General features: G+C 33.7%; 1 protein-coding gene across 3 annotated transcripts; it reads left to right on the top strand.

Moving 5' to 3' along the window:
• Nucleotides 1-12,631: 12,631 nt before the first annotated feature.
• LOC149557447 (scarecrow-like protein 32) lies at nt 12,632-16,418 on the top strand. 3 transcript variants are annotated; one of them, XM_089832105.1, is made up of 2 exons: nt 12,632-13,729; nt 14,257-16,418. In XM_089832105.1, the coding sequence occupies exon 2, from the start codon at nt 14,496-14,498 to the stop codon at nt 16,275-16,277; it is 1,782 nt and encodes a 593-aa protein (XP_089688231.1). In that variant the 5' UTR covers nt 12,632-13,729; nt 14,257-14,495; the 3' UTR covers nt 16,278-16,418. The 3 variants fall into 3 exon arrangements, with proteins under 3 accessions (XP_089688231.1, XP_089688232.1, XP_089688230.1); XM_089832106.1 differs by having other exon boundaries at nt 14,238-16,418; XM_089832104.1 differs by having other exon boundaries at nt 12,632-13,934; nt 14,217-16,418.
• Nucleotides 16,419-25,918: the final 9,500 nt, after the last annotated feature.

Below are 25,918 nucleotides of genomic sequence, written 5' to 3'. Positions count from 1 at the left end.
TACCGAAGAGTCTCCAAGGTGTTCTAACTACATTTTGAGGTTGATCTTCTAAGGGTTGTAACTTAGAGCTCATGAGGGCTATCGATGAAACATCAAATTCTACAAGATAGTCATGTCGAGGCCTAAAATAAACTATCTCATTTTCAAGAGATCACATTTTCTTTGGATTCGGCACAGTGATCTCGCTCAATGCCAAAACTTGTAGTGTGCCTCAGTTCATAGGTGCACCAAACGTACCTTTGAAACCACTGATCTTGGCATTGAATTGTCAATGCCATTAGCTCTAGATGGGTGGGTGAACCCTAGTGACACCCTTGTTCCAGTCACAGAGAGCATCCATCATCTGTGGCCACCCCGTATCAAGGAGTCTCCAAGGTGCTCTAAGTGCATTTCGAGGCCGATCTTTTGAGGGTCGTAACTCATAGCTCATGAAGGCTATTGATGAAACATCAAATTTTATAGGATGGTGATGCCGAGGCCTAGAATAACCTATCTCATTTTTGAGAGATCACATTTTATTTGGATTCAGCATAGCAATCTTACTCGATACCAAAACTTGCAGTGTGCCTCAGTTCATAGGTGCACCACAACATAACTTTAAAACCGTTGATCTTGGCATTGAATCATCAACACCATTAGGTATGGATGGGTAGTTGAAACCTAGTGACACCTTTGTTTCAGTCGTGAAGACCATCCATCGTTCATGGCCACCCCATACCAAGGAGTCTCTAATGTGCTCTAAGTGCATTTTGAGGTCGATCCTCTGAGGGTCATAACTCAAAGCTCATGAGGGTTATCGATAAAAAATTGAATGTTACAGGATGGTGATGCCAAGGCCTAAAATAACCCATCTCATTTTTGAGAGATCACATTCCATTTGGATTTGGGACATCGATCTCGCTCGATGCCAAAACTCATAGTGTGCCTCAGTTCATAGGTGTACCACAGCATAAGTTTGAAACCACTGATCTTGGCATCGAATCATCATTTCCATTAGCTTCGAATGGGCAGGTGAACCCTAGTGACACCTTTTTTCTAGTCACGGAGACCCTCCATTGTCCAAGGCCACCCCATACTAAGGAGTCTCCAAGGTGCTCTAAGTGCATTTCGAGGTCGATCTTCCATGGGTCGTAACTCAAAGCTCATGAGGGCTATTGATGAAATATTGAATGCTACAAGATGATGATGCAAAGGCCTAAAATAACCTATCTCATTTTTGAGAGATCACATTCCATTTGGATTTGGCACAATGATCTCACTCAATGCCAAAACTCATAGTGTGCCTTAGTTCATAGGTGCACCATAGCATAACTTTGAAATTGTTGATCGATGTTGATTTTGGCATCGAATCATCAGTGCCATTAGATTCAGATGGGCATGTGAACCCTAGTGAAACCCTTGTTCTAGCCACAGAGACCCTCCATTATCCGTGGCCACCCTGTATTGAGGAGTCTCCAAGGTGCTCTAAGTGCATTTCGAGGTCAATCTTCCAAGGGTCGTAACTCAGAGCTCATGAGGGCTATCGATGAAATGTTGAATGCTACAAGATGGTGATGCTGAGGCTTAAAATAACCTATCTCATTTTTGAGAGATCACATTTTTTTTGGATTCGGCATAGCAATCTCGCTTGATGCCAAAACTCACAATGTGCCTTAGTTCACTGGTGCACCATAACGTAACTTTGAAACCGCTAATCTTGGCATCGAATCGTTAGTGCTATTAGCTTAAGATGGGCGGGTGAACCCTAATGACACCATTGTTCTAGCCGTAGAGACCATCCATCATCCGCGACCACCCCGTACTGAGGAGTCTCCAAGATGCTCTAAGCATGTTTCGAGGTTGATCTTTCGAGGGTCACAACTCAAATCTCATGAGGGCTATCAATGAAAAATCAAATGCTATAGGATGGTGATGTTGAGGCCTAAAATAATCTATCTCATTTTTGAGAGATCACATTCTGTTTGGATTCGGCACAACGATCTCACTTGATGCCAAAACTTGTAGTGTGCCTCAGTTCATAGGTGGACCATAGTGTAACTTTGAAAGCACTAATCTTGGCATTGAATCGTCAGTGCCATTAGCTCTGGATGGGTGGGTGAACCCTAGTGACACCCTTGTTCTGACTGTAGAGATCATCCATCATCTGCGGCCACCCCGTACCAAGGAGTCTCCAAGGCACTCTAAGTGTGTTTTGAGGTCGATCTTTTGAGGGTCATAACTCAAAACTCATGAGGGCTATCGATGAAATGTAAAATGTTGTAGGACGGTGATGCCAAGGACTAAAATAATCTATCTCATTTTTGGGAGATCATGTTCTATTTGGATTTGGCACAGTGATCTCACTCGATGCCAAAACTCGTAGTGTGCCTTAGTTCATAGGTGCACCACAACGTATCTTTGAAACTGCTAATCTTGATATCAAATCGTCAGTGCCATTAGCTCTTGATGGCAAGTGAACCCTAATGACACCCTTGTTCCAGTCGTGGAGACCATCCATTGTCCACGACCACCCTGTACCGAGGAGACTCCAAGGTGCTCTAAGTGCGTTTCAAGGTCAATCTTCCGAGGGTCATAACTCAAAGCTCATGTAGGCTATTGATAACCCCTTACCAAGTTTGGTGAACTCGTCTAATTAAGAATTTAAAATTATAGCAAAAATTGCTCAAAATTGTAAAAGTTGCAAAAGTTGCAAAATTGCAATTTTGCAAGAGTCAGTTGGGGGTTTGAGCATGACCATACAAGGTTGGAAACACCTATATAAGGTGTGAAATGATAGCATGCATTAATGAAGGCAATTTTGTTAAGTGGATCAGTATGGGTAATCTAATTAATGTGAGAAATGTATAGATGCTATTCATATGGATATGGTATTGGGGAACAAAGTTAAAAAGGTTTGATCCAATCAAGTCTCTTAAGTTGGGATATTTTGAGGTTATGTTGAAATTGAAAAGTTGTAGTATGAGGATAGTAACAAAGTGAAGGGCTAGTTATCAAAGATTATGAGTCTAGGAATGAGTTTGTGGTTGGGAATAGAATCCATGGTTGAGGAGTGGAGTCCTTAAGTGTGTTGAGATTAGATTTGAAGCCAAGAGTTAGCTTCAAGGTTGAAGGTAGAGTTTAAAATCAGATTTGGGGTTATGTGAACCTTGTGTAGGAGGTTAACTAGTGTGTTTATGTCATGATAGCACTTCAAATTAAACATTGCATCCAAATTTGATAACAAAGGTTGTTAAAATGTTATTCAAAAATTATTGCATTTGAATTGAATATAACAAACATGATCAAAATTAATGATATTCTATAAACATGAACAATACACATGATCCATGATAAATTGAACAATACTAGATACTAAATTAATATGTATGTCATTGTGCACATAAATGACAAAAATATATATCAAAATACATGTATCCGTAGACAAATTACACAAATATATATATCAAATTTCATGTATCCATAGACAAATCTCTCTCTCTCTCTCTCTCTCTCTCTCTCTCTCTCTCTCTCTCTCTCTCACACACACACACACACACACACACACACACACACACACACACACACACATATATCAAAATACATAGATCCATATACAAAATGTGGCTGATCATGCCATTAGAATGTGTATAATATCAATGTTTTTGTAAACAATGTGGCATATACCATCTCAAAATGTCTCATGACGCATCCTATGACAACTATACTATCATAGACTACTAGTGGATGATCACAATGTAGCCTCTTCACTACATTAGGTGGATCAGATGTCTCCTACATAAACAAAAAAGGAAAACCCAAAGTTAGACTACTAAATTTATATGATTCTTTGTATCTAACATTGAATTACTCAAATGCATAATGATCTTTTCTTTAATGATCTTTTATACTATCAAACTTTCATAATAAATAACTCTCTCATTGACCTCCTGCGTTGGTCAGGAGTCCTCTGGTATGCCCTCGACAATGCTTGTACCTCACTGATTGTGGCCTGTGTATGTTCAAATATGTTTGTTAGATGAATCTACAACTTAAACTATAAAATTATAATTAATAGCATGCTAAATTTATAACATATTTAATCAAGAATTTAAACTACAACTTACTAGTGTAGGCTCCTCCTCAGGATATAATGGAGCTGCATCATCAAAGATACAAAACTCTCCCATCCAACCTCGTGTGCACTAGGAATTTCCTATGAGATACAAAATAATAGTTGTTAATATCATAGAAATTAGTTTTGAATTTATTTATGAAGATAAAGAAAATAAAAAATAAATGATATTTATACATACAATGGGGCTCTTAGTGCGAATGGAAATGCCTTAGCGTCTATGACGTAGAATCTGCACGGGCTCATTGCCAGTAGCCATGTCCTATACAATAAAGAATGTAATTAAATTTAATTACCACAAACATTTTACAAGAATGAATTGATATTTAATCAAATAGAAAGTACCTAATTACCTTTCCTTTGTCAATGGGTCCTAGCTCATCCCCTGCACTTTGTCCCTCAAGGACAGGTGGTACCTACAAGATAAAGGAAAGATTAGAAACCATATATGCTACAATATCAAATAGAAAAAAATGAGAACACAACATAATATACCATAGATGTCTCAAGGCCAAATGAAATAGTCGAGAGCGTGGCATCATCAACCTATCTCAGCTCCTCCTCAATCATCAACTAAACATGAATGAAGATCACATACATGTATAAGTCAATATGGCTTAAAAATTAAAATTACTTTATTATAAAAATTAACTTTAAATCGCATATGTCATAACAAAAAAATGTAGACACGTACTAACACAGAAGGATTCCATGCCTCTACATGCCCCTCCTCTCTTCCATCAGGGTTTGTAGCCTCTGCACCTATGTCTGGTATATCCTCGTCTAATACAAACTGATACTTAGGAAGATCAACTATGGGACCCACACAAATATTCTTACATGTAATGCAAGTATGAGGCACACAAACATGTGACGAGCTAGCCGATGATGAACTCATGCTAGCATCATCAACATGGGGAGGCAGGAGTGACCTAGCCTGAGATATCAATAGGCTACTTAGTCTATGGATGGCTCTAATGGTTTGAGAGCTAGCCTCTACAATAATATTAGGATGCTACACTCGAGAAGGAGGGGAGACATTAGTAGGGGGGACAAAAGTGCGAGCTTTCTTTTGCTAGGAAGAGGGTCTATCCTGAGGAGCTCCTAGTCCTACACCCATGTTGGGCTTCATGCTCTAATAGTTCACGTTGAGTTTCAACACAAATTTTGCATACAATTTTGTAAGGAAATAAAATGACAACTCTAAATTGCTATGTGGAGGGATGTCAAAAACCATCCACCAATGATCCCAAAAGTTCACACGTATGGCGTCATTTGTGCACCATTTAATCGATAGTTTGGGCTTTTTGCGATCGACTGGTAAATTGATTTTTGGGTTCACAAAAAGGGCAACCAAATCATCTTTACTTATATTGAGGGCCGCAACCTCATTATAGTCCAACCCATCATCAAACATCTCATGCATTTTGTCATGCCAATGAAGAGCGACATTTTATTCCTCAGTAAGTGTTTCAATGTTATCCACTATGGTGTTTAACATGGATAACATAGGAGCCAATGTGAGTACAGTATTATATGTTGTTCACAAAGCCCTCAATTCGGTGAGATTTTCAAATATCAAATCCTTGATTCGAGGATGGTTTTGAGGGGGTAAAGGATCATTTGGTGGATGATTTTGCGGGGGTACTAGATCATTTGGTGGGGGGTTACGAGGAACAATATTCCTTGCCTCAGTATCATCATTTTGGTTAGCCATACCTATTAATTTGAAAAACATAATTTATATTAAAAAAACCTAAATTCTAACAAATTCAACTAAAACTAACAAATTTATAATAAAATTTGATAAATTTATACTAAAATTGATTAAAAACATTAAAAAAACCTATTATCGTGTATCTAATTACAAAACGGATATCTAAGCTCGAAAAACACTATATCACTGTCAAAACAACAACCCTCGAGTTGTGGTTTTTTTAAAATAACAATACAATTATCGGGTATTCGATTTGATATCGGATACCTGATATTATTGGATACCCAATAAGGGCTAGGGGCCTATTTTCTAGGTTTGCTATTAGGATGGGTGCAAAAAAGTCAGAGCGAATTTTGAAACGCTTTTAGACATTTTCAAACTCTATTTTTTTTCACATCGCCACTTTTTAGCACACCATAATTCTGCACATACCCTCAATTGTAAATTTCATTCATTCCTTTGGTCTGATAATATATTTTTTCATATTTTCAGAGCCAAACCCTTGCCTTCTCTTTATCTTTGCTTCTCCATGAAAAGTTCTTGCATGTAAGTGTTCTTCGAGTTTTGTGGATTTGTATTTCTCAAACCTTTCATTATTGAAAACATTTTTCGCTCTTATATGGTGTTTTCCTTGTGGATTTATTATCTTCTTAATATGTAATTTGAGAAAACACATAAACATTGCATGTTCTCTTTCTACATCTACATTATTTCATGATGACATATCCAAAAATTGCACTTGATTCAATTCATTAAATCGAGTTATAAAATATGGTCGGAACATAATGACTTGTCCCACTTATGGGAATTCAATTTTGCTTCAAATCTTATATTTGTAAATGCTTGAGTTGAAACCTAGAACTTGGCTCCATTGAGTGGGCTCAATGCAAGGGGCAAAATTAAACTCTCTTAGCCATACAATAGATAGGTTAAATTCAAAACACTAAATAGAATGTCATCCATGGCTACCAAAATGTTGAGAAAACATATTTTACTAATGGAAAGATCAACTAAGTTATCAAAAAACTCATTGGCAAGTACACAATCATCAATGTTAGAAATTTCTAAAAATGTAATATATTTTTTAAACAATATTTATGAATATAGCCCTTCATGAAAAATTGACTTTTAACAATCACATTAGTTAACAAAATATAATTAGAAAAATATTTACAAAATTTACTATGAAAGTCATTTTAGTAATGAAATGAGAAAACATAATTGCAATATATATGATAAGGGAAATATGTAATTGAAAAAAGAGAGTCTAAATTACTAGTTAGTATGAATTCAAAAATTAAAACTAAATTATATATTTAATAAAGAATACACAAATAATAATGCATTGAAAATTAAAGTTAGTTAACAAATTTGTATGAAGTGATGAATAATTATTTGTAGTGGAGATATCTGGGATGGTAAATTGCCACACAATAAAAACTATGAAAAAAACAAGAGCTCTTGGTGAGTTGGAGTCCCTACCTATTGTGATAAGTAAGAAGAAATTAAATTATTAGAATGACTGATTTGTGGACAATAACTAGAACTTTCTAGTGATAAATAATGATTTATTTTTTTGCAATGAGATAGTATATGTGCTTTCAACTTTAGTAGAAAATTTTAAGGGATCATATAGTTAAAACTTAACTTGAAAGACATTTTGTCAAAAGCTTCTATGTTTACTTAATGAGTAAAAGTAAATCCAATGCAATGTTCCAATACCTATAAATTTGTGTTCCCCTTGTCCAACATAGCTTGAAATTTGAAAATAATTAATAGTATAATAAAAAATAAATATAAGTTTTATTTAAAGAACGACATTTAATGAAAAATCTATTTATTTTTTATCTACCTATACTTAATATAAAAAACAATCTATATTCATATAAGCTCATGTTTGATAATTTTCCTTAACATAAAGATAATTATAAAATATACATGAAAGAAAAATAATTCTATCAATGTTATTTTTAATAATAATAATAATAAAATATATAAAAAATAAGCCGAGAGATATCCTTCTTGAGGCACCTATTTTCATAATCTCATAATTTTCACCATCTCATATTCATCTGAGTCTAAGAGGCATGAGGAAATGATTCGAGACTCTTGATTTGCCTCATTTTTACTTCCATTTCCTCCCTGTAATTTTCACAATTATAATTATAATTATATTTAGTCTATTTTTATTTTTTTCTGACATGTAAATGAACGTCAATTTTTTTTTTCAAAATAGAAAATGTTTACATTGAAGATTGTTGCCATTGTAGAAAGCCTCCCGGCTTAATTATTATTATTGATTTATTTTAGAATGATTATTTATAAGACTTAGAGGTTTTTCATTGGATAAACTATTGGTTGATTTAAAAGATAAGATGACAAATATGTAGTTAGTTTTCTCCTTATGTTTTAGCTTTCACTATTTAGTTTTTAATTTATGTATTGTTGATCACAAAAACCAAGATCCAAGAGGCTGATTTCAAAGTTGTGAAGTTATGGAATACTTTTTTTTTTATTAATTTTACTTTAACGACTTTTTTGCCAAAGTCCTAGTGGTTGGCACTACTGGTTGGTATAGCAGGAAATTACGAGTGGTATTGTAAGGGCAACAAGGATAATGACTAGTTTAGCGAGAACTGCTATACAGTATTAAACTTCTATTGGCTAAATAATACTCAACGATATAACTTTTGTTCTTTACCAAGGAGGAGGATTTTCTGCAATTTCCTTCCAAGTGAATTGAGAATTTTCAAGCTTTCACAAGGGTTCAAATTTGATGGCCAAGCATTATTCTTTGTCTGCAATCCAGCAAATGGATGTTGCATCAGTTGGGGCTCGTGGAGGATTCTAGAGATTATTTTTGTTAATTTTCCAAGTAAAAAATCAAATTTATCCCCATCAAAATTGTTGGTAACCAATCAACAAATTGAACTTGCTGATAAAAAATTAATTAAAAAATAAAGTGCTTTTTGAACTTTATAAGTTCTCTACCTTTAATCATAAAAATTAATTGTGATGTGCAACCAAGAACATTAGTTCCCTGCCTATATATAGGTAGGGACTAATAATAATTGAAAACTTAATATAAATAATTTTCTAAATTGCTAAAATATATTACAAGTTGAATGTACATTAAAAACATAGACATCTCGTTAATTACACCATCTTTAAATTATTGACTATTTGTTTGGTACATTTGACACAAATTTTTAAAAATTATGAAGATGCTTAACTTGTAGTGTCTCAATTGTGCTAAAAAGTGGATCATACTATTTTCTATCATACGACCTTACACACGTGAGAAAACGTGAACATTATATAACATACATAGGAGTTCTTTCATTTAAAAGAGAGATGCATTGTTAATGCAAGTGGACCTATTAAATGGTCATGACTATGCAAGTATTTCCTTGAATGTCTTTCATGCAACAATTGAGAGAATTTGTTCCAAGTGGCCATTTTTTACCCTATGTTCAAACTTTTCCTATTTTATTTGAAGTTGCACTTAAAATACTATGGATGTAATATGTTATCACACCTCTTTTATTAAATTTACTTAAGTGAATATTTTAAATTTATATGTATCTAATAATATCTATGCTTCTTCGATTAAATGTATCTAGGTACTACCTTGATAACATAAGGTGCCATCACTACACCTATTGATTAATTGAATTATCTCTTCATTGTATTTAGTTCCCTTTATTAGAAACTTGATGTTACGACTTATCCATCAAAAGTTATCTAGATATACATTTTTATTTAGAATATTAAATAAAATGTAAATTTCTAATAACAAATTTATCATTTCAAATAAATATTTGTATATTAAAAAAAAATAGATTAACACCTACTTCATCCATCAAAAGTTATCTACATATGCAAGTTTTTTAGAATATTAAATAAAATTAAAAACGATGTTTTTGATGTCTCATTTGATATTATCTATAAAAATATTATAATTTATATGTTTTAGGAAAATATTTTTCTTTCATAAAAATAATTTTTTGGTTCATGTATCTACATGATCTTAGTTGTAAGTTATTTCTCTTCACAATAATTTTTTTTTCAAAAATAAAGGTATAATTTTCTAAAATAAATACTTTCCATTTAAAGTTAGATAATATCTTGTATCAAATAATATGCATTATAAATTTTATATGACATTTATCTTCGAAATAATATTTTTCTTAATATCAATTAGTTTTTACTTGATAAGTTTGGTCAATAAGTTTTTGATCTGTTAGTAAAGTTGAATGGTTTGAATGAATCTATTATAGCTCCAACATGTAAAGCCCCAAGTCTTAAGTAATGAGGTTGAGATCAAGCCTTGACCAAATTTTACAAAAAAAAAAACCTCCCATCTCTTAACTCTTAGTCAAATTATTTAACAAGATCCCAACACATGAAATAATGAGGTCATGCTTGTATTGTAAAAACTCTAATGAAAGGGATACCCTTTAGTCCCCATTTCTAAATTGACATATTTTGATCTCAATTTGCGCTCAAGAAAGCTATGAATGTACTATGCTATTTCACCTCTTTTATTAAGCTTACTTGAATAAATATTTTTAAATTCATAGGTGGCTAATAACATGGATGCTTCTTTGATTAAATGTATCTAAGTGTCATCACTACATCTACTTGTTGACTCAATTTCATTTTAGTCTAACTCTTTTAGAAACTTGTTATGGCTCATCAATTCAAAAGTTATAGATATACATTTTTGTTTTGTACATTAAACAAAAAACCAAATTTCTAGTTTTAGATTTATTTTTCTTAAATAAATAACTCTAAATTTTAAGCGTAGAAGTCTACATTAACATATAAGTTAGTAATCATGCCAACTAGTTCTTCTAAATTATATGTTAAATTTTGTATGCATTTTAGTGTATATTGTCAAAATGTAAATAATAAGTATAAAAAGGTAAAAAAACTCACTAATATTTTAACAATGTTATATAAAATATGAAACTTGCTTTTAATGTTTCATTTGTTGTTTTTCCTATAAAAGATTTATTATTATTTAGAGATGAATGTTTATACAATAAATGATTTTTCCTTTTAGTTCATACATCCATATCGTCTTAGTTGTAAGTTATATCTCTTCCCCAAGGGAAGATGATATTTTTTGCAAAATCGACATTTTTCTAATCAACATTAAGTTAAACTAAATTGATAATTTCTTAGACATAATAATATATATTATGAGTTTGATATGACATATACTTTTTTGATAAATATTTTTCTTAACACTAATATGATTTAAATTGATAAGTTTTGTCACTGGATTCTTGGCATGTTTTTGAAGTTGAATGGTTTTGAATAACTATAGTATAGATCAAAACTTCTTGAGTGCAAGCTTCAAAAATCTTAATGGACGAGGTCATGATTATGCCTCTAGAAACTTTGGTAGAAAAAATACCCCTCATGAGGTAGCAAGCTAATTAGTCAAGTAATCTTGGAGAAACTCGAGGGTGAAGCATGCTTGAGTTCGAGTAGTGTAGGATGGGTGATCTCCCAATATGGTCCAATGCTTCACTTATAGCATCGCCTAAATACAATAACTATTAAGTATACCATTCATTCTAATAGTAAATCACTACTCTTGAAACATGGGTCAATTAACTTGACTCAAAAATTACATTGTTGAATCTTGATATCAACATCATAATTTGACTTGGTGTGAAAAATCTCTCCTACTTATATATACCCTTGGCTTTTGGATCTTAGCCTAGATGCAATAAGTGCTAAGTATAACATTCATTCTAATTGTAAATCACTACTCCTAAAACATGGTTCAATGAGTTTGACTCAAAAACTAGATCATTGATTCTTGATATTAATATCATAATTTGACTTGGTGTGAACAATCTCTCCCACTTATTCATACCCTTGGCTTTTGGATCTTAGCCTAAATACTAAGGAAGACCCAAATGCATGAAACTATGAGCTCATGCTTGTGCTCTAGACAACTCTAGTGGAAAAGATACCCTTTAGGCCTTATCTCTCAATCAAAAGAGTCAACAAGGTCCCCACACCTTATATAATGAGACTACATTTTTTATAAAATTGTAGCTCTCAGTCGAAGTAGTCGACAAAACCCCAACACTTTACATGATGAGATTATAGTTTTGATATGAAAGTAGCTCTCAATTGAAATTGTTGACAAAATACTTAGCAAGACCCTAATACACGAAACAATGAGCTCATGCTTGTGTTTATACAACTCAAGCGAAAAATATACCATCTAGTCCTTATCTCCCAATCAAAAGAGTCAACACAATCCCGACAGATTATATAATGAGATTAGAACTTTGATAATAAAAATGTAGCTCTCGGTCGAAGTAGCCACCCCAACACCTTACACAATGGTATTACAATTTTGATATAACGGTAGCTCTTGAATAAAATTGTCGATAAGATCGTAACAACACCACCATACATAATGATCTATGAAATTGTCCACAAAGGCATGACACCTTACATGGTAAGATTCAATTTTGATAAAATGAACACTCCTCCATACCTTTCAGCCAAAACACTAACATAAATATCTTATAAATAAAACAAAATCTTTAGTTGATTAATCCATCCAACTATTTGAAATTTTTATCCTCCCCACCCAAATGAAAATCCTTCTCCTACATTGCTTTTACCAATTCTGTGTAAACCAAGGATTTCCCATTCTCCCATCAACCTCAGCGTGTCAGACGTCCCTTCGATGCAACTTCTTCCCAGCATTCACATTTTTGGCTTATTAAGCTCATATTTTAATGCCATTGATAAGACTGCATCGCAAGAAAGTGAAATTCATACTCCAAAGCTTCTTTCCACATAAGGATGGTGGTTGATCCGGACACCCTAACCCTTAACCCTAACCCTCCAAATGGTATTGTTTTTCTCTTGATGGGTACATCCTGTAATGGGCCATTTCACTCTGGTACAGCGTGTAATGGCCCCCACTGTATATGCTCTAAAAGGAATTGAAGGTGGCATTAAAGAATAAGCAGGTGGACGCAGATAATCATGGAGAACAAAGGAACAAACATAATAAATGCAGAAATGCACGTGAAGTATCACATGATTGTGAAGAGCCCAGAAATCTGCAGTCCCAAGGAATGGAGGGATCAATAACATAAATTAAAATTATGTTCGAAGATGACACAGATCGGACAAAGGTGTGGCCGGCGAAGACGGGTGTTAACGTGCACGGCGCCTCTGCTCAAGAATACGGCGAAATCACATATTGTTTTTTAAAACAAATCGACCATTGTCCAAATCAGCTAATCTCTTTCAAACCCTTTGTCCTCTTCTTTGAAACAGAGTGTGGTAGAGAAAGAATAGGGCTTTACAGCACATTTCATATTCATAAATTTATTGATAACTGGTGCTTTTATTCTTGAAAAATGTGGGCCTTTGATTGTATTGTACTGGCGGCCTCGTTGTGCAAGAGGCTTCTTTTTGGTTTTGGTTTTGGTTTTGCTCTGCCTTGTTCTTCTCTGAATAGTTATGCAACGTCATAGATGTGGGTTAATTTGGGGTTGTTGTTACCCAATACAAAATGGTCTTAAAATTGGCCAAAAACATGCTCTGCTCAATTCAATTGTCTGTAGGCTATTGTATTATGTAGGCAGTATAATTCTTTCAGGAAATCTTGTCTGTTGTATTAGGAGGATTTCTGTGTGGGAGATGATATAATAATTTTTTGTGGGGAGAAGTGGATTGGATGATTGGATCGGAGGTGTGGGTATGAGTCTATATATAAGTCTATAGAGCTCATTGAGGATTCTTGTGGTAAAGTGAGAATTTGATGTTGGAATTGTGTGGAGAGGACTTTTGCTGTTTCTGTTCACTTTGTTACCTGATCAACAAAGTTTGGGAGGATGTGGATTAGAACAGTAAGTGCCCATGAAACCTTTTCTTTCCTTTCTGCCCTCAGTTGACTCTCTGAAGTGTTGACAAAATCACCCTTTTCAAAAGATTGGGTATTGTAGCTTAATAGGATAGATGCCCTACTTGTGATTATAGCATCATGTATTATATCCAGTACATTTTCATTGAGGATATCATTGTTGGAATTCGATCTTGAAGGCTATTGTTGTTGTAAGTATAACTAAATATACACTGTATGGAATTCTATTTTGTACTAGTTTGCTCCACACGCAAGCTTAATGCATATATCCTTTGTGTTTTGATGGCTTGTGGGTATATGGATTGAGTTACCAGTCAAAATGTGTGTGATTGTTTGGATAGATTCGAATTGCTTATGTTTTGTCTCTATTTCTGTTGTAGTTTTGAGTAATTAGAATAGTACATCAGAATTGTTGAAGCTGATTCTTTTGATTTGTCAATAATATTATCATGTATCTGATGATGAACCACCAGTGGACTGAGAAAATAAGATAGTCTTGTATGCGCCGTGCAGACTTAACATCATCAACATCAGCAGTTCAAATGGAGAATACCAACTTGTCAAGCCTGGAATGATCTTTCTTCTTGCAGAAGAGTTGCTCCATTGTAATATTTCAATTCATTAAAGATAGATAATGTTGGATCTTGTTCTTCATGTGCTGGGAGCCTCCAAAGTCATGGCAAAAACATGAGCCAAGATAGTTGCTACAATATCAGGTTCTTGAATCAGAACAGATTTAGCCTGCCGCTGCCATGAAAGGCAACCTGGACATCATGGGTATCTCTCATCAGACTGATTTTCACATCTCTAGGCATACACAAATGCCGTTCTCTGATAAAAGAATGAAGGAGGAATATAGGCCGTTTGCAGTGCATGATAATGATAATGATAATGATAATGATAATGATGCATCGACAGAAGGTTTGAACCCCTTTCAGGTGACCGGCAGCCCAATAAGTTGGGGTCTATCTGCACCAGAGAGTTCTAATGGACTTATAGGACATCTTTCTTCCTCTGGACTAGATGGACCCATGGATGGGAATCCAATTAGGACAATGCATTCCATTCAATTTGCAAATGATAATCCATTGGAACAAGATGATCAATTTGTGCTCAAGAATCCTTCAAAACTGAAAGATGTTGACCATGCTCAACCCTCGATTGGTCTGAGTATTGATAAAGTTCCAAGTGGAAATTATGGCCATTACTATGGAGAATATAGCACTAGTGGAATCAGTAGTGAGCAAGACCAAAGTTGGCCATCGTTAGGGGTGTCCATAGCCAAGGGAATGGGGAACCTCGGAGCTTGCCATGATGCCAATTGCATGGAGCAGCTGTTGGTGCATTGTGGAAGTGCTCTAGAAAACAATGACGTTACGTTGGCCCAGCAGATAATGTGGGTTCTGAATAACATTGCATCGGCAGAGGGAGATCCAAATCAAAGGGTTACTTCATGCTTCTTAAGGGCACTAGTAGCAAGGGCTGCTAAAATGGGCAACACTAATATCATGCCCAAGGGCATGGGTATGGATGCAGTGCAACCTTCAGCTGGTGTGAAGCTATCAGTTATTGAACTTGCAGGGTTTGTGGACCTTACTCCATGGCACAGATTTGGATTCTCGGCAGCAAATGGTGCCATCGCTGAAGCAGTGGAGGGTCAATCAGCGGTTCACATTCTTGACTTTGGGATAACTCATTGCATGCAATGGCCTACTTTGATTGATACATTATCCAAAAGGCCAGAAGGCCCTCCTTTTATCAGACTCACGGTATCTTGTACAAGGCCTCCTGTTCCTCCATTTCTAGATATGTCATACCAGGAATTGGGCACTAGGTTATCCAACTTTGCAAGGTCCAGGAATGTACCCTTTGAGTTCAGGGCCCTAATTCCTTCAAATCCCAGTGAGGAAATCCCAAACATATTAGACCAACTCCAGCCCTCCTTGCTGGATTTGAGAGAAGGAGAGGCTTTGGTTGTCAATTGTCAAATAAGAATCCACTATATGCCAGATGAAACTGTAGAATCTGCAAGCTCTAATTCTTCTTCTTCTTCCTCTTCTTCTTCATGTCAAAGGGATGACTTTCTGAGCATAATCAGGAGTTTTGAGCCCACAATAGTCACCCTTGTTGATGAGGATTGCAATCTCACTTGCACCAGTTTAGTGTCAAGGCTAAAATCTGCCTTCAATTACCTATGGATCCCATTTGATGCACTCGACACATTTCTTCCCAGGGACAGCAAACAAAGGCAGCAATATGAAAGTGATGTTGGATACAAGATAGAGAACATAATTGCCTTTGAGGGGCACCAGAGGATAGAGAGACTTGAATCTAGAGCCAAATGGGTGCAAAGAATGAGGAAGGCCCATTTTCAAAGCATTCCATTCAGTGAAGACACCATTGCTGAAGTGAAGGCCATGTTAGATGAACATGCTGCTGGATGGGGTCTCAAGAAAGAAGAAGATGATTTGTTGCTTACATGGAAAGGACACAACGTTGTTTTTGCCACAGCCTGTGTACCTTCCCAATTGTAGTTAATATCTTTTCAGTCTAGTTTACAGCTTTCTTCCTTTTTCTCCAATGCCTTAGGAGTTAGTTAGGAAAGATGAGAATGTTTGAATACATAAACAGTTATATGTACATGTTAAATGTATAATGAGAATTTTCTGTCTAAACTAGAGATGATTCAGTAGAGCTACAACTATTTTTTTCAGGAAAAATTCAATCTTCTTTTCTTTTTCCCCCATTCAATTATCAACATTTTAATCAAATACCAACTTATTAATATCCTGAACTGAAAAGAGGGAAGGATTATGTAGTGCAATCTCTCTTGCATGGTGACAAACTATCCTTGACTGACAAATCTTACACAGATAGAGAAGAAGGTTGGAATCAAAAGCTAAAGACAAGCTTCTCACTGAATGGCATCACGAGGATGCTTTTATATTTTGACCATTTTGCAGTACCGCCATGAATGGGTACGTGAGTAATAAGTACACAGAACTAGAAGATATTATTCACTGCGAGGTCAAATGATAACAGCCCACATTACGGTCTGGATTGTTATGCTACTATTTAATAATATTTTCTTCCAATGTAATGTTCGTTCTAAGATCAGGATAGATCTGAAGTTTGGATGACGGAATAGAATTTTCATATATTTCATGCCATGCAATGCCACTCTGTTCGCTTTCTGTTTTGGGTCAAATTTGTTACCTGTCGTCCTATCAGAATGGACTCAAGAGCGGCAGAATAAGTCTGATTCGAAATTTTGGCTTGGAATGAAGATCATCTGCGTGAATTACATTGCTCACGACAAGTTGGAGAAATGAATACAATGTTTTTTTTTTAATGGACGTCTTTCAAAATTGCCCTTAAAATATGGTGTTGGCTAATCTCCAAAATGTATGGAAGACAAAAAAAAAAGTCAAACATGATTTTTTTTCAGATTTACTAAATTACGGTCAAATTTTCTCAAAACTTTTATTGTTTTCAATCACAAAATATACAGATAATGAAGATCAAATGTTGAAAATTTTAAAAATTTCATTGTGTTTTCATTTTTTTGAAATTTAGTCAATGGTACAATTTGTAGGAAGGATAGCCGCGTATTTAAAATATTGTAGATTGTGTATACCCCCTCATAAATTAGGAGGGATGGAACCATTGAAGGGGATTCATCAGTTGTTCCTAAAATCCTTGCCAAGTTTTATGCTACAAGAAATAGATTTGCTCTAATCTTCAATATCAATTAATTTTCAATATCAATTGAAATACTTTTTGACAACGTTTTAAAATATTTTTTGTGAATATTGCAAAAATAAATATTATTATCACTAAGTTCATAAGTCTATGTTCTTGGGAGTGTGTCATGTCTTTCATGGGATTTGTAGTATGGTTTACTTTGTACAAATTCTGTAAGTCTATTTGTCATATCAAACATTGATAGGTTGATCTTTTGGTATAATGTCCACTACCATGGTGCCCTAGCTGCTGACTTTGCCTTTTCTCATTATTGAGCCCAATTTTTGGAACATGTTAGGAATCTAGTTGTTCGTGTTTATAGCTACTGGTTGTCGTGTGCTCTCTCATTGCTAGTTTTGAGAGTGGGAGTGGTGCCCTTGCCATTATGCCTTTTGTCGTCATTTCAGCTGGATTTGGGTCAGCTTCTCCTATGCCTTCAGGGGGTAGGGTTGCCTCTTATGCCGATGTGACTGCATTCGAAGTGGGTCTTCATGGTGTTGTTTGAGCTGCTCATGCCAGGCCTTCTTGTCCCCGTGAAGTTTCCTCTGTAAGTGTATCAAACCCTATAAGGGTATTTTTATACCCAGATATAGTTGACAATATTTATAGTACAATAGAAGAGCTCTCTGCCTTTGCTGCTATTTTTCACTTCTGAAGTTTTTGGTCCTCTCTTCCTAATCTTCATGCTTGGATCTCCAAGCATTGTGAACCAATTTTAGATCGTGATGTCCACATCTTTCTGATGGCTAAAGGATTTTTCATAGTAAAGTTTAAAACTACTAAAGACAGGAAGACTATTTTGTGCGGTAACAGTTTTTCATGGTAGGACAGATATCCACTTATGGCCAAACTGTGGCATATAGATTTCTATCTGCTTATAGAATCCTTTAACAGGGTTCCTATCTAGGTCTGGCTTCCGAATCTTCTGATGCATCTCTGGCTAGATTCTGTTTACGAAGCTATTGGGGATGCTATCGATGATTTTTTATATGTGGACTCAGACACTTCGAATATTCTCCATTCGACGTGTGCATGAATTCTTGTAGAGATGGATATTTCAAAGGGCCTTCCAGAGAAGGTTTGTTTGGAATCCTCGAGGGGCTCCTAGACCCAAATATTGGATTATGAAGGTATCCCTTTTCACTGTAGAAAATGTCATATATGACAAGTCACATTGTTGCTCACTAAGGAGCCTCTTCTGAGCACTATACGATGGTTAAGTCCATGGATGCACCTCTCGATCTAGTGGATGACCCTACAGATGATTCCCTTGCTGATGATCATTCGGTGTTGGTGTTATCGAAGGATGTCCAGACTCTTGGTCAGGACCCTGTTCCTTCTCCTGCCCTTGCCCCTATATTGGATGCTCCTCCTGGTCCTGTTGGGGGCCAGGACCTTGTTCCCTCTCTTGCCCCTGCCCCTATATTGAATGTTCCTGTTGGTCCTGTTGGGGGCTAGCTAGCTACGGGCTCTCCTAGGGAGATTGTTGTTGCTTTTGATTCCACTAGGTTCCATTGTTCAGTTTCTTCTGGGGATTGGATTGCTGAGGCAGCTAAGGTGGAGGATGGTTGGACTGCAGTAAAAAGAAAGAAAACTAAGCCATCTGCGCCTCCTTTAGAAATGAACCTTTAATCATGAAAGGGAGGCTCTAAATATAAGGGCAAATCATGAGCTCCATTGTAGTATTTGGCTCTCAATTCGATTTTTTTCCCTCTAGATGGGTCTTTGATTTTGGCTGGTGATAGGCTTTTATGTCACCTTGGTTACCCTTTGTTTGGGGGGTGTCTAGTTTCTCGTTTGTCTGTTGTACTTTTTCTTTTGTACCTATTGAAAATCTTTAGACTTGTACAGTGTTTCAGGCACCCTTCAAAACCTATTTTTCTTAATAAAAAACAACCAAACTTAGAACAACATTCATCTCTCCTCAACAACATCAAAACTCTAATTATTGCATTGATAGAAGCATTAAAGGTTGCTTGTAGCATTTGCACAAAGGATATTCTTCCCCAACAAGTAACTTGTCTTACATTGTCAAAGAATTGCTAACCAATTCGTTCAAATCTCTCTTAGCATATTCCATTGTCTTTATTTGATATAGCATATTTTCTTTTACTTCCACCTTTACATGTCTCTTGACTTTGTCTTGGTTGTTCATGGAAATGGAAGTACTAAATCAAGGGTTTGATTACAACAAACCTATATAAAACTACCACCAATAATTTCTCTTTGATCTTATGTGTGCAAGTTCTTGCAAGAGATAGCTTTTTGGAAAATCATTGCAACTATCTAGCTTTCTAGAGTGATTTCTTGTATATTCTTTTTAGTTGAGTTAGTTTAATAAAATATAATTGTTATTAGTTTCTTCATTTCTAGAGTGATTTCTTGTATATTCTTTTTAGTTGAGTTAGTTTAACAAAATATAATTGTTATTAGTTTCTTTATTTGATATAGCATATTTTCTTTTACTTCCACCTTTACATGTCTCTTGACTTTGTCTTGGTTGTTCATGGAAATGGAAGTACTAAATCAAGGGTTTGATTACAACAAACCTATATAAAACTACCAACAATAATTTCTCTTTGATCTTATGTGTGCAAGTTCTTGCAAGAGATAGCTTTGTGGAAAATCATTGCAACTACCTAGCTTTCTAGAGTGATTTCTTGTATATTCTTTTTAGTTGAGTTAGTTTAATAAAATATAATTGTTATTAGTTTCTTCATTGTTTTGATGTTTCAAACCTCAAAACATGTATAGATTATATTATTGCTTGCTCACAAATCTATTCCTTTTTTTGTCTATATGGAATAATAGTATGTCAAGAAAATATCTTAGACAAAAGGTAGCTAATTATCTAGAAAACAATTTTTTCAAGTGCTTTAGATGTTGTAGAGGTCTCCACAATTTGATTCTACTCTATATTCATCAAACAAACAAAAACACATATTATTTACTTTATTTCATAATTAATACAATATATATGGAGGTTGTAAAATTATCTGAGTTTAATGTGGGAGGTTGAACTCTTGACAAATCATTATCCTTCATAGTAGTTCATTTTTCCACTCTACAACACCAAATCCTATAGAAGAGATAATAAAAAAACCAATCCATTATTATCAAATATAATACCACTCATCTTCTATCCTATGAGAAAAGTTGATACGAGAGTTACAAGGAATAGATCCAATTAGATTATGCATGTCACTTGATCAAATGAGCATAGAGGAGATGACTCAAATATTTTGTTAAACATACCTATTAAGGCTTTGATGTCCTTGGAAGATTCAATAATTCATCTCCAACACAAAATTTTCAAAGGATGAGGATAACATTTGAATCCAACACAATTAACAAAAAAGAGGCAAATGCAAGATGACCAATGACATACCTTGCCAAAGGTCCTCAATAAAGAGGCATTGGAAGATAAGAATTGTAGTGTAAATTTGATGTAAAAGACTTTACTGCATTTTGAAGACTTTATTGGTTTTTTGATGGTTTAGTGAAGTTTTTAGATATTCTCAAAGTAAATTAGAAAGCCTTGAGTTTTTTTGTAGTTTTTTTTTAGACATTCTCAAATTTAATATAAGTATATTGCAATGTTTAGAATTTTTTTTGTCCTTTTTAATATTCACATGTTACATGTAGTTAGTTTAGAAAGTTGACAATTAGAAAATAGTAAGTTTGTATTAAGGTAGAATTTGAGAAAATTTTAGAGGTCATATAAGGTTTTGATTTTGATTTTAAGGAGGTTAGAGAAGGGAAAATAAAAGAGATTTACCAATTTAATTTCTTAAGTATTAAAAAAATATAAATGTTAATGGTAAATTAGATATTGTGAATTGGGGTTGCATCGTCAAGTATTATAGTAGGAATATGTCTAGGAGAGGAAGAGGAACATGAGGTCTTTTCCAAATGCATAAAGATATGAAAAAATGACAAAAAGAAGTAGATCTTGTCAAGGTGATAGTGAATCAAGAAATAAGGGGAAATAATTTGGATGAAGAAACAAGGTGGAGAGGCTCATTTCAACATGTAGAGATTATGAAGATGAAGAATAGTTAGAGTTTATAACCTTTAAAGAAAGGATGCTCAAAGCATTGAAAGTGAGAAATAAAAATGATGAAATAAAAATTGATTTTCTTAATCATGTAGGTGGTCTCAAACCAGAGGAGTTGATAGAGTAGTTAAATAGTATGGAGAAACTCCTCAAGTAGAAGCCTATGCTTGAGGAAAAGAAGGTTAAATTAACATTCACCAAGTTGAAGGGTCATGTAATGATATGGTAGGATTGTTTATAGAAAGATAGACACTACAAAGGAAATGAGAAGATAAGAGCTTGAAACAAAATAAAGAAAGTTTTGAGAGAAAAATGTTTTCCTATAGAATATGCACAAAGTCTCTTTTAAAGGTTTCAAAATTTGAGACAAAAATGATCTATTGTACAAGATTATATAGATGAATTTTATATGTTTTTAATCCATACAGAACATTGAAAGTTTGATGGGACAATAAATACTAGGTATGTAAAAAATCTTTAAAATGTTATAGTCAAGATGAATTCAACATGCATTAAGTTAGCAATATGGAAAAGGCATACTAGTCATCTTTGATGGAAGAGGAAAGAAAATGGCAACATTTTTAAAGGGAAAAAGAGAGTATCTAAATATCTTTTTTTAGGTGATTTATATTTTAATCAAGGAGAAATATCTCAAGGAGTAGATAAATTAGATGACACCTAGCATGACATTCAAACTCAACAAGAAGGAAGGGGGCTTGCAATAATAAAATCTAGATTAAACTATGTATTTTTATAGTCAAACTCATTGACCCATGTTTTATGAGAAGTCATTTAGAGGAACCCACCTCTCATAAGATTGAATGGAACATGTAGCACTCATTGTGTCTAGGTAATATTCATAGAGGTGAAGCATCAATCCTAGTGTTTCACCTCAACATATGAACATCACCTAGATTTAATGAGTGTTAAGTATTTCATTCAATCATGATAAATGGGTTCCCATGAACCACTACTCATGAAACATGGATCAATGAGTTTGAATAAAAAAACCACATAATTAAATCCTCATATTGATATCACAATTTGACTTGCTATGGAAAATATCTCCTACTTATAAAGGAAGGGAGATTTAGAAATGTAGATATTATACTAGTAGTGGAGGATGACAAATCTCATGAAATCCTTTTGTTATCTAAATAAAATGGAGAAGAATACCACACAAAATTAGAATGCTCTAATTATAACATGAAAGAAAGAACTCAAGGAGGATCAACTAGCCTAAGATTAACACAAGTTGAGAATGCCAATGAAGGAATTGGATAATAGGGTTCAAAAAATGTAAGATGAAGCCTCATGGTGAGAAGGGCCATGGTAATTACATAGAAGGAGACATCATAGAATAAAGGTTTGATAAATTGTGTTTATGAACAAATATATTCTAAGCTAGATGCACTTGGAGAAAATGCATGTCAAGTTATTACTAATTATAGTGATTGTGAAAATATGGTTTTTAGGGAAATGGTAGATAAATTGAAAATTTCTTGTGAGAAACATCTCCACCCTTATCATGGTTAGGGAAATGAAGTCACTATTGATAAGAGGTGCTTAATCAAGCTCTCCATAAGGAGTACTTATAAATATGAAGTATGGTGTTATGCCATTCCAATGGATGTAGGGAATTTTATTGGGAAGACTTAAGCATATGACATGAAGGTAATTGATGATGGAGAGAAGAATACATAGACCTTTTGGAAGGATGGTTCTACAGTATATCTATTACCTCTTAAGGAGGAAGAAAAGATTTAAAATATATTGTTTATAAGGGAACCTATCAAATATATGAAAGAGATAAGTTTTCATTATGCACTTATGATGTAAAGAGAAGGAAGTGAAGAAACACAAGTACCAAAAGAAGTTGTTGAATACCTTTTGGAGGATGTTAAAATTCTAGAAAATAAAAGTATAAAAGAGAATGAGGATGATTTTGTTGCAACAACAATGGAAGATAGGTAAAGGATGCTTTCCCTAAGTATCTTCAACATAAAGGGAAAAAAAGAGAAGAAGTGGAAGAAAAATTAGTGTAAAATATTTGAAGTGGGAGAAATAAGTGAATTTAAAATAATAGATTCAAAGTAGATTACACATATTTTGGACAAGAAAATAGTTTACACTTTACAAAGTCTTGATACAATAGATATCTGGTACAAACAGAAGGATTATATGTTTACATGTGACATGTGTTCAAGGATAGAGACTTGTTTGAGTTGCATTCTTTTAAACTAGAGGAGATAATTGATGCAAGAGCTTTGTGTGTCTTTTCAACAAAAAAAATACTTGGTGTTTTAGTGATTTCTTTAGTGTTCTCAAAGTAAATTAGAAAGCTTGAGATGTTAATAATTTTTGTGAGATGTTCCCAAGTTGCACGCAAGTATATAAACATTTTAGAGTCTTTTAGTAATTTATTGAGTTGTTTTCAAGTTGTATGTAATTAGTTTGGAAAGATAACAATCAAAATATAGTAAGTTTGTATTAAGGTAAATGTTTGAGGAAATTACACAGGAGATATAAGATTTCTTATTTTCAGTTGTACGGAGGCTAGAGAAAGGATAATAAAATCTAAGATCATTAATCTCTGTTCTTGAGCTTTCTTGCATTTGTTATTTTGGAGCTACATCAAACATATTTCATATATTAGTGCAACGTTAAGATTGTTTTTTTGTTATTGTTGTTTAATGCATCTTGTATATCTATAATGTCCAAGACTTAGATATACATTCTAGTTTTCTTAAATTAACCACTCTGATTTTTTTTCATTTTTTAAATATATTTTAATACAATAGATTTGTTTAATACACATTTTTCCATTTCCATTTTATTTTTAAGATTCATTTCCTTTGTTTTAAATATATTTCACTCTTTTTATAGGTTTGAAATTCAAAGCATTTTATGAAGGAAATTTATATAGACTTGAATTGAAGGAGTACTTACTATTATGTTACATGCAAGTACCCTTATGTTAAAAGATGGTTCCTTAAGTCATCATTCTCATACAATTGGATATATTATTTTATTCATTAATATAGTAATTATTTAAGTGACAACTACAATGAATGATCATTATTTTAGTCATTTATTTCAAAAACTCATTTATGATATTCAAATTCTCTATACAATTGGCTTTACATGAAATCCACTCAATAGAGTGTGTTTAGGCTCTTTTTCATTAGAAAATAAGCATTTTAATTGATAAAACTTATGTTCATAATTATTCTATTGACAGTACCATATTTTTAACCAAATAAATAGCTAAAGAGACTATAAATGAGATTTACAAATTTAATTTATAATCTAGTTTTTTAATGCCTTAGGAATCTCTTTCCTTGAAGTTTCAAAGTGTTTTAAAAGCAATATCTTCATTTTGAAGATTGCCTTAGCAATCTATTTCCTTGAAGCTTCAAAGAATTTTAAAACCTATATCTTCATTTTAAAGATTGGATCATCCTATGTTTAGGTTACACTAAATTGTAATTTCATTACTATTTTGAGGGGCTCTTTAATGTATCAAGTAAAAGAAAATGTAGACATCTTCCTTAATGAATATTGATCATAAAAATCCATCAAGAACACTATGCATGCCAAATTTTCTAATTGGGCTTGAATCAATGATCATTTCACTTTTGAAAGCTCTCCTTACTATGAGATCATTGGAGATTCATTTGCCTCATAATATGGCCACATCCAAAGTATCATCAATTGTGAATAATGTAGTCTTTTTAGCAAAGAGAAATATGACATTTATCAATGTTTCACCAAACATTTTCTTTCAATACTACTACGCACAACGAAGATTTGTATCGATAGTGATGATTACTAGCCCTTGAATTCGTGTTTGTTCATTGAGATTGCAATCTAATGTGATGAATATAGAAAAATATCATTTCAATGGCTCCAAACCATCAAAATATAAGAAATACTATTTTTTCAATCACCTTCCATTAAGTTATTTTGTTTTAAGTATTAAGAGATATTCTCCTCAAAGGATAGTATTACTTATCCATTTCACTCTCTTTAATTCTTACTTGTATTCTTATTATTTTTTGTTAAAATTACTCTTCCATTCCACTCCTTTTTCATATGTTACTCTCTCTAGTCTCGTGAACTGATTTTAAGTTAAAAATTTAGAAAATGTGGCTCATTTATATTAAATCTCTATACAAAGAGATCAAAATACAAGCTAGATTACTTTATTATTAGATGAACTCATTTTATTTTCTAATACTTTTAATGTTTATATCAAAAAAAGCTATGAATAATTTATAACAACCTACATGATCACAATTTACAAAGTGTCAGTCTCTCAATTAATTTTTATTTTATGTGAATCTAATGAAACAATAATAATAGATTACAGAA

This window comes from Cupressus sempervirens, chromosome 5, assembly GCF_028749045.1.
Source record: "Cupressus sempervirens isolate cs-2001-9-10 chromosome 5, ASM2874904v1, whole genome shotgun sequence".
Taxonomy (NCBI): Eukaryota; Viridiplantae; Streptophyta; class Pinopsida; order Cupressales; family Cupressaceae; genus Cupressus; species Cupressus sempervirens.
The sequence above is the reverse complement of the archived record's forward strand: the minus strand, read 5'-3'. Positions and strand labels throughout refer to the sequence as shown.